The 11,400-nt window shown below is 52.4% G+C and overlaps 1 protein-coding gene across 11 annotated transcripts in view; it reads right to left on the minus strand.

The window, feature by feature from the left end:
• EPB41L1 (erythrocyte membrane protein band 4.1 like 1) overlaps positions 1–11,400 on the minus strand; it is a 162,555-nt gene that overhangs the window by 9,927 nt on the left and 141,228 nt on the right. For 10 of the 11 annotated variants that reach the window (XM_045295221.1, XM_045295222.1, XM_045295220.1 and 7 more), the window contains 5 exons: positions 8,820–8,900; positions 4,494–4,580; positions 3,555–3,638; positions 1,477–1,557; positions 1,027–1,143 (listed from right to left, as the gene is read on the minus strand). In XM_045295221.1, the coding sequence (XP_045151156.1) occupies positions 1,027–1,143; positions 1,477–1,557; positions 3,555–3,638; positions 4,494–4,580; positions 8,820–8,900 (450 nt within the window). The remainder of the gene's footprint in view (positions 1–1,026; positions 1,144–1,476; positions 1,558–3,554; positions 3,639–4,493; positions 4,581–8,819; positions 8,901–11,400) is intronic. The other variant, XM_045295224.1, reaches the window with a different exon arrangement.

Consider the following 11,400-nt stretch of genomic DNA (forward strand, 5'->3'; position numbering starts at 1 on the left):
GTTAAGGATTCAAAGGGAGGAACACCATTAAAACACTTGGTTCCCATTCAAGGAAGAGGGCAGGGTGGAGATTTGTGTGTGTGTGTGTGTGTGTGCGTGCGCGCGTGTGCGTGCGCGCTGGGGAGGGGGCTCTGACAAGGACTTTTTCTGTGTAGTGTGACACATGTGAAGTGCACACCTCTAGCCACCACCCCAGTTACAATACAAAACTTTCCCCAGCATCCCAGCAGGGTCCCTTGGGTCTCTTTCCATATCAATACTAGACCCCAGAAATAACCATAGTTCAGGCTTTTCTCCTTGTTGATGACTTGCCTGTGTTTGAATGTCCTCTGAATGGAATCAGTGTACTCTTTCATAACTGACTGTTTCACTCAATACAAGGTCTAGGAGATTCATTCATTTGTTTGTTTGTTTGTTTGACAGGTCTGACAAAATCCATTCATTCCTAGAGGGATTAGAGCAGTGGTTCTCAACCTTCCTCATGCCAAAACCCTTTAACATAGTTCCTCATGTGGTGGTGACCCCCCAACCACAACATTATTGTCATTGCTACCTCATCACTGTCATTTTGCTACTGTTATGAATCGGGTAACCCCTGTGAAAGGGTCGTTCGACCCCCAAAAGGGTCGTGACCCACAGGTTGAGAACCGCTGGGTCAGAATAAGCCCTCCCTCGATTCACATGGAAACCCAATCCAGGGGCACACCATCTCATCCTGCTTGTCTTCCTTCCACTCTGACTTGTCATATTTGGAGAGAAAGGTGGGCTTTCTGTGCCCGTAAACAGTTACAGGCTTGGAAACCCACAGGGGAGTTCTACCCTGTCCTATAGGGTCCCTGTGAGTCAGCGTCAAGTAGATGGTAGTGAGTGTCCTTACTCTTTGAACCACATCTGGGAAGTCAGGGCGAGTGTCAAACCTGAGAGAGGAACGAAGCCACTTGAGGTCTCAGAAAGAAAGGACCTCCCAGGAGACCGCCACCATGCCGAGCTCTCTGTTGTGGGCGCTGAGCTTCTCATAAGCCTTACCTGTGGCTTCTTGTCCCTCTCCTCTGGGGAGGGGTCTGTTTCTCTGTATACAACAGCTTTGGTTACCAGCATGTCAGGATGCTGGAGTTTGGCCTCCTTGATGGCTAAAGCCAGAGCCTGAAAAAGAAAGTCAGACTGAGGAACCAGGAAATACTGGATATACAGAGGCATGGAGACCAGCCGACCCAAGCCCCTTAGTACACAGCTGGGGAACCTGAGGCCCAGGGAGGGACGGTAGTTAAATCAAGTTAAAGGGAGAGCCTAGAGCTCAGGTTATCTTGCACCCTCTAGCTCCCGTCCAATGTCCTTTCCTCCCGGGGAGCTCCTTGTGAGGCAAGATCAGCAGGGAAGAGCGGCTATTCTCTTTGCCTGAAAGGCAGCCATGATGGATAACCCGGGAAGTTGGGGAGCGGGCAGTGGCGTGGGGAATCCCACTCCCTATGGCCATACCTGATCTTGGTCGACATCTTCGTCCCCCGTAATGATGATTCGCTTCTCGATTCTTGTCTCAGAAAACCCTCCTTTCACAGTCTGCAGAGGAGAGGAGACGTGGTCACCCACAGGTCCTGCTGGGGCAGCAGCCAGGACAGGTGCGCTATCCCAAGTGTCTCTCAAGGGCACGTCTGAAAACCAGCAGTGACTTTCTTTTCCTGGCTGCCTCGAGTTCTCCTTTTCTGGATTGGGGGCTTCAGAGAGCAAAACTTGCCTGGCTGCCACCACTCCCCCAACTGCCAATCTGTCTCTCTAGGTCTTCTAAGCCTAGCTCAGATGCTGTTTCCCTGAGCTTGGCTGGCTGACAGGGCTTCTGCTTTTCTGCCTCGGGACTCCCTCATCACCATGCTTGCATCTCTCTCGGTTCTGGGCTTTCTGCCTTGGACTGACCTGTGTGTGTCCACGGCCGGCTCACCTCCCTCCTCAGGGCAGGGCCTGAATTTGTTCCTCTCCCTTTCCCCTCTGCACTCTAACCAGGGCAGGTGCTGAATGCAGGTTTGCTGAATGAACGCATGAATGAAATGTGAATGGTGACAAGGTCCTCCCTCCAGTGACTCCAACAACACTCCAAGAGAAGATTTTGTTGTTGAGAAGTATCATCTCTGCTGTCTTCTGAAGGGGCTGGGTTTGGGTATACATTTAGAAGAAGATGGGATAGAACCACATCCAAGAAGGCTGGTGGCTGAGGGAAATTTTAGCTGGAGTCAGGAGGCAACTTGCTTGGGGGGGCCACTACTAAGCAGACGGAGCAGACGAGGGGCCCCTGTGGGCAGGGCCAAGGGGACTTTGGGAAGAAGAGTTAGCTGTGCTGTGTGCTGCCCAACATTCAGTGATGTCGACATGGCTCAGGAAGTGCTTTTGGAGAGAGTGGGCTTCTTCCTGGGGAAGCAAAGCCACTCTGAGTCCTTTACAGGAGAGGCCCAGGCTGCGAAGGTGTGTGTGTGCACAGAGCTGTCTCCCAGACTTCTCCGTTTTGATGGTTCACCAGACCCTCCACCTCAACCTGGCTGCCGACCACCGTCCGTCCTCTAGGTCTCCATCCTTGGCCCAAGCTCCTTCTTACCCTCCTGCTGGCTATCTGCTCTTGGATGCATTGGCCTCTCAGCCCTTTGTCCTGATTAGCTGAGTCGCTGTGGATGTTCCCAGAAATGCCTCTCTTCTTTGGTCCTTCTTCCACTCTGATTCCCACCCTTATCCAGGCTCTCAGCCTCTCTGCCTGAGTTTTCCATCAGTCTCCATAGCGCTTCTTCTTTCTTTCATCTATGGCACATCCTGCTGACCTGGTCTTAGCTCCTTAAAGCTCTTTTCATTGGAACACTCCCCCAGTTTAGACACCTTGACGGACAGCTTCCCGATGTCTCTCCGACGCAGAGCCTCCACACTCAGCTGTGTTCTGGTACTTGTCTTCTTTGTACAGGCTGCTTCCCCTGGCCCCAATCCAACTCAACTGCCCACAGTTACCCCCCTACACATCGCTGCTTCCTGATAGAGCCTGCTCTTCCTGTTTCCCACAAACAGCCACCCCCAGCAGCTCCTAGCACAGACGCTGGCATAAGGCTGATACTAGCATTTTCTCAATGAGTGAACAAACAAATACACACAGTTTCTGCTCTCAGCTTCTGCTTGGCTTCCAACGCCTGCATCTCTCTCCTCCTCTCTCACAAGTACTACCTGGCTTTCCAAGACCCTGCTCAGAACCCCACTTTTCCCAGGAGACCCTCTCTGGCTTTTCTGAAGCCCCTAGACCCTCTGTTTACCTTGCTCCTCTTTACATTCTCCCAGCACTTGAGGTCTATCAGGTGCAAACGCATGGTTCACCATTACTTCAAAGATGATACTCTCCTCGTTCCCCCGACCTAGCTGTAGGCCCAGGCCTAGGAGGGCATGTAGCACAGAGCTCAGGAAGCTGGCGACAGCACAGGATTCCTGTGCTTGTGGGACAGATCACCAAGCCAAAACAAGCAGAGCAACAGTAAGGGACCTTCCCCAGCCCGGCAGCCAGGCTGGGAGGATGCGGTGGCCGTGCTGCTACTCACTTTGGTAACATGGGTGGTGGTGGAGGTGGAGAGGGTTTCCGCGGTGGCGCCGTAGGTGCTGGTGAGGACATCTTTCCCGATGATCTGCAGAACACAACCACCCCCACCCCGGGTGTCAGGTAAGGTCGCTGGACTCCGAAGGGGTGTGGCTGGGTGGGGTAAACCAAGGGAAGAGGATGGGCCCCAGGAAGGTGAAGGTTGGATAGCAAGATGGTTGGAATCGCTGACGTTAAAAATTCAAGAACACTGGAATCTCCAGAATCCTAGACCCCTAAAATCTGAAGCCTTGGAATCTAAGATTCCTAGACACTGAGATTGTAGCAGGCTCCGAATTCTAATCCTAAGTAGCACTCTATTCCAGCCCCCTAGAATCGTAGATGAACAAGTTGGGGGGTCCAAGATGGAAAGAGCCCCCTGACCCCGGATGCCGTCAGAGCCCAGATCTCACTCGCTCCAGGGGGAGCCAGGAGAAGGATGCTTGCAGAATGTGAGTGCTGGAAAAGGCCACAGAGTGACAGCCTCCGGGTCCCGAGGGCAGCCACTCACGCAGCCAGGTGAGTCTAAGTCATGCCTCTGGATTCCGAGTCCCAGACTTTTCCTGAACAGCAAGGTCAGTAAGGAAAGCAGATGCAAAGAGAGCTGTCACAGGTGACCAGGCGAAGGGCCATTTTACACTCACATTGTCAATCTGGCTTCAGAGAGAGAGAGAGAGTGTGTGTGTGTGTGTGTAGGGGTGCCATTGTGGAAGGCATCTGGCAAGACAATGTACTGGTGAGCACCAGGGAGCTCTGTGGGCATCTGAAAGCAATCCAGCTTCCTGGCACCACACTTCAAAGGGGCAGCCTCCAAGGCTCACACTCCGGTCGTGGGCTCTCTGTGGAGCAAGGCCCACATCCTCGGCATCGAGTCCCCTAGCCTGAGCTGGCCCTGCCTACTTACCGGAGAAAGAGACCGGATTTCCGTGGCCACCGTCTGTGGGCCTGGGATCATGGCAGCTGCCCCCTTCCCGGACTTGAGACTGTTCTCCTGAGGAAACAATAGTGCTCAAATCGCCAAGTCTCAGGGGGGGCGGGCCCCCCAGGATGGCCAGAGCAGGCTGCTACGTGGCTCACAGCCACGTGGGTGAATCAGAACATGAGAAGCGGGGTCTGAAGGTACCATTCCCTTAGGCCTCCTTTTATTTATTCACTTGCTTGCTTACTCGTTCATTTGTTCATTCACTCATTCATTCATCGGTCAACTGCTCATTCACACACGCACTAATTCATTCAACACAAGCCCTGATGAAAGCCTGGCCCTCGTGGCACTGTGATGACTCTGGAAGCACTAACTAGGGAGGTGCATTCACCTCTCTGCCGGGTTCTGCCACATTCCAGCCCAAGGACTTCCTCTCTGTGGCCCCTGGCTCGCCTCCCCAGGCTCCTGAGACTAGTGGTGGAGCTGGAGCTTCACACACCCAACCCAGCAGGACAAACACATACACCCGGGCGGGCTCCTTATGATAGAATAGGAACTACTGTTTTCTGAGTACTTGCTATGTGTTAGGCATTATGCTAAAGATGTTACATGTGTTCTCTCATTTAAGTCTTGTAACAACGTAGTATTTTAAGTGACAGAGCCAAAATGTATATCCATGTTTGTCACATTCCCAGGACCTATACACTTTTTCTGTAATACCACTCTGCCCTCAACACTCTTACTCTCGAACCAGCTACCCTGGTCCTACCTTGGATGCTAACTGCTGGATTCGGTCTCCCTAGGACTTGGCTTGATCTTCCTGGGACTGTTTATGGACCTACTAGTCCCAGTTCTGGCCAGGGGCCTGGCTGCCTGCTTCTTCTGCCCCCTGTCTGCACCATGAAGGGCTCAGCCCAGGGGTCCTGGGTCTGGGACTCTCCTTGGCTAACTGAACCTGACCCTTGTCCATGCACAGTACAGATCTGGACCTCAGGCTGTGCAGGGGCCGGTGAGCAGAAAGACCCACCTTGGTCCTGCCTCTGCTTACCTCCCATGCCAGCCTCTAGCTTGAGCCTGTCAATAAACTGACTATTTGGTTACCCCGCCACAAGGCACTTTCTCTGACCCACCCAGAGTCCCAGCAGCAGCTCTTCCAGGCTCAGTGCTTCCTTCTCTCCGCTTAGGCAATAGCCTTGACCCCTTTGGGCCCTACTGCCACTCCAGCCCTTCTCCCTATAGGTCTCTTATGCTCTCCCATTGCCACCTGTTCCCACTCATAAAGCCTCACCTCCACTTCACACTGAAAGCACAGACCATGAGTGGGGAACAGGGTTGGTTCCAACTAAGCCCCCACTACTCTCCCCAGCCCCGCCTAGCTCTTCAGCCAGCCCTCTCCTGTGCTTCAAGGGGTGGCTCCTCTACCTGGCCCAAGCAAACCCACCAGCTCCACTCAGGACCCTCCCTTCCTCCTTCATTCCCAAGACTCCTCTTTTGCCACCCTCGCCACTGCCTCATCGGGATCGATGTCCCATAGCTCTTTATATGCAGTCTGTATCTTTCTTGAACCCCAGACTTTTAAAACCAATGGTCTCAGACATTCTCTATCCCCTGGACATGTCCCACAGGGACCTTACAACCCAACAAATTCAAAATGGAGTTGTCCGCCTCCTGCTATCACCCGACACATGGCTGCCACCAGGTCAGCCCCTCCTTCTCCAGTGCTCCTTTGATCCATGCTTCTCAAGGGCTGGTGACAATGCAGATTTCTAGGTCCCAGTCTAGAGTTTCTGGTTCAATCGGCCTGGAAGCATGGGTCTCTAACAGACTCCCCGAGCACACTCGGAACGGCTGGGCTACTGACTGGCATCCCTGGTCCAGATTCCTTTTGTCACCTAATGAATCTATCAGTGAGCACTTCCACCTTCTGCCCCCTCACAATCCGGCCACCAGCCTCCACACCCGCTGGCTCCCTGGTACCCTTGGCTGTCTCTCCCTCTGGCACGTGGGTCCCGGAGCTCAGGAGCTCCCTCTTCTCCAGTGTCGGAGGGAGTCACAGTGCCTGGCACAGCACTTCACAGTCGTGGGTGTGCCATAAATATTTGTGGAGGGAGAAGAAGGATCAAGGGAGGGAGGGAAGAAAGGAATTTTTGCCTCAGTCCATATGCTCAACACAGGCTGCGAGTGAGTAATCATTCTGAAACACAGGCATACATATGATTATCACATCACGGGCCTGCTGGACATTACTCAGTGGCTCATCCTTGTTTCTAGGGTGAAGAGCCAGTGTCTCACAGGACGCTCCAGGCCCTTCAAGCCCTGGCCCAGCCTTCCTTTCCAGTTCCTTCCCCCTTGCTTCTCCCACCAACTCTGGTCATGCCTGGTCTTGCCTCACACACACCCTGCCCCTTGCCAGCCGCTGGGCCTTTACACCGGTGTTCCCAGGGCTAGGCTCTCCTTTGGGCCTGTCCTTGAAGCAGAGCTCAAATGTCACAGTGCAGGGAAGCCTTCTCCCATTCCTCTCCCCATAGCCACCTCCGCTCACATGCTGCTGAGGTCCCCAGACGCAGCAGAAGCATACCAGCAGCTCACACTCACGTGGCTGTTTACCAGCCCAGGTGCTGAGGGCTTGGCCTACCTCTTCTTAGTTCAGCCTCCTGCAAGCCCTGGGAGGCGTGTGCTAGTATTCCTATTGGCCCCATTTTACAGGAATAAACATCTGAGGCTTGGAGATGGTCCAGGTAACTCAGCCCAGGTCATCCAGCCAGGAAGTGGAAGTGGTGGGCCTTAGTCACCACTGTGTGCCCAGCCCTTGAGCCCATAGGTGCAGCACATTCATGGGGCCCCTAAAGAGTATTTTTGTGAATGAATGAACTCTCGCAGGCAGTATCTTTACTTCAACTCTGTGTCCTCAAACCAGGCAGAGAGCGACTAACACCCTGCCATCAAGTCACTTCCGACTCCAAGCCCCCTGTGGGAAAGAGGAGAGCTGCTCCACAGAACGTCTGAGCCTAGAGATCTTTGGGGGGCAGACAGCCTCATCTTTCTCCCATGGAGCGGCTGGTGGGTTTGAAGGTTAGCAGGCCAGCATTTCACCCACTGCGCCGCCGGGCAGAGAGTAGAGACTAAGAAATGTTTTTGTAACAAATGAATGGGCAATGGATAGATGAGCACATGAATGAGATGGACCACCTGTTCACCATAGGAATGGATTTACATGTCACCCTGTGCATGCCGGTTGCCTCGTCGGGTAAGAGCTGGAGGGAGAGGTGGAACCAAGTGCTCCTGGGGAAAGGTGCCAGCAGGTGAGGGGCTTGGGCTTGTTTAAAATCTTGGTTCATTCACAGCCTACTTGCTAGGTAGTCTCAACTGGTCACATTCTCCTCCTATGCATAGATTGGGGATTTGGCAGGAGAATTTGATGTCAACTGCCAGCAACTCCGACCCCGCCTAGCCTTTGTCTGGTGTCACCCCACCCGGCTGACATTCACTGAGGTCAGGACTGATATGGAGAGGGGGGATTCCTTGGGCCAGTCACTCTGCCTTTCTGAGCTCCAGCTTCATCATCTGTAAAGTTAGCATCACCTCACAGCTGAAGGCTAGGTCCTCAGGGTGAGGATTCAGCCAGACTGTCTGTTTGTTCCCAGTGCTCAGCACACTGCCAGGTACCCTGGCTCCCCGACCTCAGACACTCTGCTCATCATCAAATGACCTTATTTTATACTGGAGTCTCACAACACCTGGGAACCAGGCAAGGCTGGGGATGACTCCCATTTTACTGATGAGGAACCAGAGGCCTACGGCGAAGAGGGCCTTCTTCCTGGGTCAGAGAGCATACAGGTAGCAGAATCACTAGCTCCACAAAAGCCTGAATTTCCAACTGCGGTTCACTGTACGCCATCTACCGACCAAGGTGAGAAAGTGGCCGGAGACAGAGGTGCAGAGCAGGGAGGGGTGCAGGGGAGGGTCTTGGGGGAGGGTCTTCTGGGCTCACCTACAGATCCTGTGAGACTAGTCTGCATAGTCCCCATGGTTAGCGATAGTCATACAATGCCATCCGGCCCCTGACCACCTCCCCCCACTTCAACTGAGATGGTCCAGATCACACCTTCCACGAGATTCTCTTGAGAAACTGTGGTCTGACTGAAGTTCCTAAGTCAACTAGTGTGCCACACAGTAAGAATCTGACTGTCTATCCCAGGCCTCGAGGACGAATAAGGCCTCCCTGAAGCTCCAGGGTGAAGTCAGCCTGTTATCTGTTTGGAGGAAGAGAGGGCTGAGCAAAGGGGGAGGCCTCCTGGGCCTGCTTACCATGGTGGTTGATATGGTCTCCGTGGTGATGGAGGGGGTTGTTGGTAGGAACTCCTTCCCCCCGGGGGCACTGCCATCCACCTGCAGGCCAGAAGAGGAGGTGTTAGAGGTAAGGACCACTTCCCCAAGGCTCACGGCCTTCTCAATTACTCAAGACTTGAGAGGTTGCTCGAGAGCTCAGAAGTGGGGAAAGGGGGACAAGTCCACACACAAGTTCATGTCTGCCTTCCTACTGGACCCAAGGAAATGGATCCCAAACAATTTTTCAAACTGCCTCTAAATGTACATGCATAAAGGCCACAGCCCTGAGAACCCTATGGAACGGTTCCACTCTGCACACTCGGGTTTGCCACGAGCTGAGCAGACACAAGAGCAGCAACCACTTTTGACCTAGCATGCCCATTGCTAGGAACTGGATGTCAGCGTTGCAAAATCCACCAAAAGGTATGAACCAGAAAGTTCCCTGCAGCATTGATCAATGGGAAGAATGACGATCCATCCCCTGAACAGGATCAAAAAGTAGGACTATAGAGCAGTGGTTCTCAACCTTCCTACTGCCGCGACCCTTTCATACAGGTCCTCATGTTGTGGTGACCCCCCAACCATAACATTGTTTTCATTGTTACTTCATCACTGTTATTTTGCTACTGGTATGAATCGGGCGACCCCTGTGAAAGGGTTGTTCAACCCCCAAAGGGGTCGCGACCCACAGGTTGAGAACTGCGACTATAGAGGGAGAAAAATGGGGCTGTCTGCTTCCGTAAGGATTGCAGCCTTGGAAACCCTCTGGGGCAGTTCTTCTTTGGCCTGATTCGGAATGGCCTCACCAGCATTGGGTGGACAATAGGCAGACCTACCAATAGGAATCATCTAGTCAGGGAGGAGGGAACAGGGTGTAAAAATATACATGATCTCACAGAATCCTAAGAGAATTTTCATGGTGTTTCATTTGAGTTTCCTAAAGGTGGAAAGTTTTATGTTGACACCTATAAAGGTGGCTGCAGGAAGATTGCTGAAAATCGAAAGACATGTGGAAACATTGAGTCTAATGGACCATGTGAGAGCGTCCGTTTCCATGACCCTGACACCAAGAAAACTAGATGGTGCCTGGCTACCACTACCCACTGCTCTGAAAAGGATTCTATTAGAAGGTCCTGGGTAGAATGGGAGAAAAATGGGATGCAAAACCCAAAATCATAAGAAAAACCAGTCGGATAGAGACTGGTGGAACGGTCAAAACTATGGGCCTTAGTCAATCTTCAGGTCAGCAACTGAACTTGCCCTCAGGTTGAAATCATCAACCACTTAAGATTCTGTAGACAACGGGACATCCCCTCACAGAGGGGTCACCAGGAAGGGATGAGTTAAGCAGGGTGCAGTGTATCACTGAAGAAACACACAATATTCCTCTGGTTCCTTGAGGCTTCCTCACCCCCCACTATCATGACCCCAGTTCTGCCTTTCACTGTGGGCTAGACTAGAGCATGTACACAGGAATAGATAAGAGATAAAAGCTCATGACACACGGAATCCAGGAATAAGAATGGGAGTAGCAATACCAGAAGAGTAGGGAGAAAGTGGGGAGAGGAGGGGAGGAAGGGGGAACCAGTCACAATGATCAATACATCACCACCACCACCCTCCCGGAGACAGAACAAGCGAAACCAGGGGAGGGGGTGGGGGAGGTAGACAGCAGTCAGTGTAAGATATGAAAATAATAATAATTTATAATTGATCAAGGGGTCACGGGGGGAGGGAGGAAAGGGAGGAAAAAAGAGGAGCTGATACCATAGGCTCAAATAGAAAGTAAATATTTTTTAAATGATCATGGTCCGGTGCTCCAAGATGTGAATGCAACATACCGGCACAAAACAGGGAACCAGTAGAGAGGTCTGAGGGACCAGCCCCAATCCCAACTAGGTGGACAGCCACCCCACCCCCCAGAAGAATTTACTTCAGATGACAGCACTAAAGCTACAGTTCAGGGAGAGGGACATATCTGATCAGAGCACACAGGAGCAAATGAAGGGGGAGGAAGACAGAGTGGAGCACATCCTGGCCCACCAAGCCTTGAGGACGATATCCCTGCAGAGCAGCCAATGCACAGAGAAGACCATATGGCCAGCCCCACTATGAGCCATGACATCCCTCACTGACCCATAGCCCTACGGGGGACAACACTGGAGACACAGTGTGGGAACTGCGCCCAATCTGACCCCACCACACACCGAGGCAGAACACTAAGGGTGTGCAACAGAACAGCAAGGGGAGCAGAGCAAGGAAGTCCTGAGGGAGTACCAAAAATAGACTTTGGGTCCAAGGCAAGGTAGCCCATCGGACTTGACCGGACAACACTTCTAAAGGTCAAGAAACAGACCTTGAACTATTTACAGGATTTTCATTTTGTTGTTGTTGTGTTTTCTTTTGTTGCTTTATTTTGCTCTGTCTTGTTTTTTCAAATATTATTATCTCTGCAGGTCTATCTAGATAAAACAGGCGGGATCACAATCTGGAGGAGAAAACAACAGGACCGAGGGTTCCGGGGACCATGGGAGAGGGGGAAGTGGGGGAAAGGAAGTGG

Source organism: Echinops telfairi, unplaced genomic scaffold (assembly GCF_000313985.2).
Source record: "Echinops telfairi isolate 266 unplaced genomic scaffold, ASM31398v2 ScPeMD7_5592;HRSCAF=6446, whole genome shotgun sequence".
Lineage (NCBI taxonomy): Eukaryota > Metazoa > Chordata > Mammalia > Afrosoricida > Tenrecidae > Echinops > Echinops telfairi.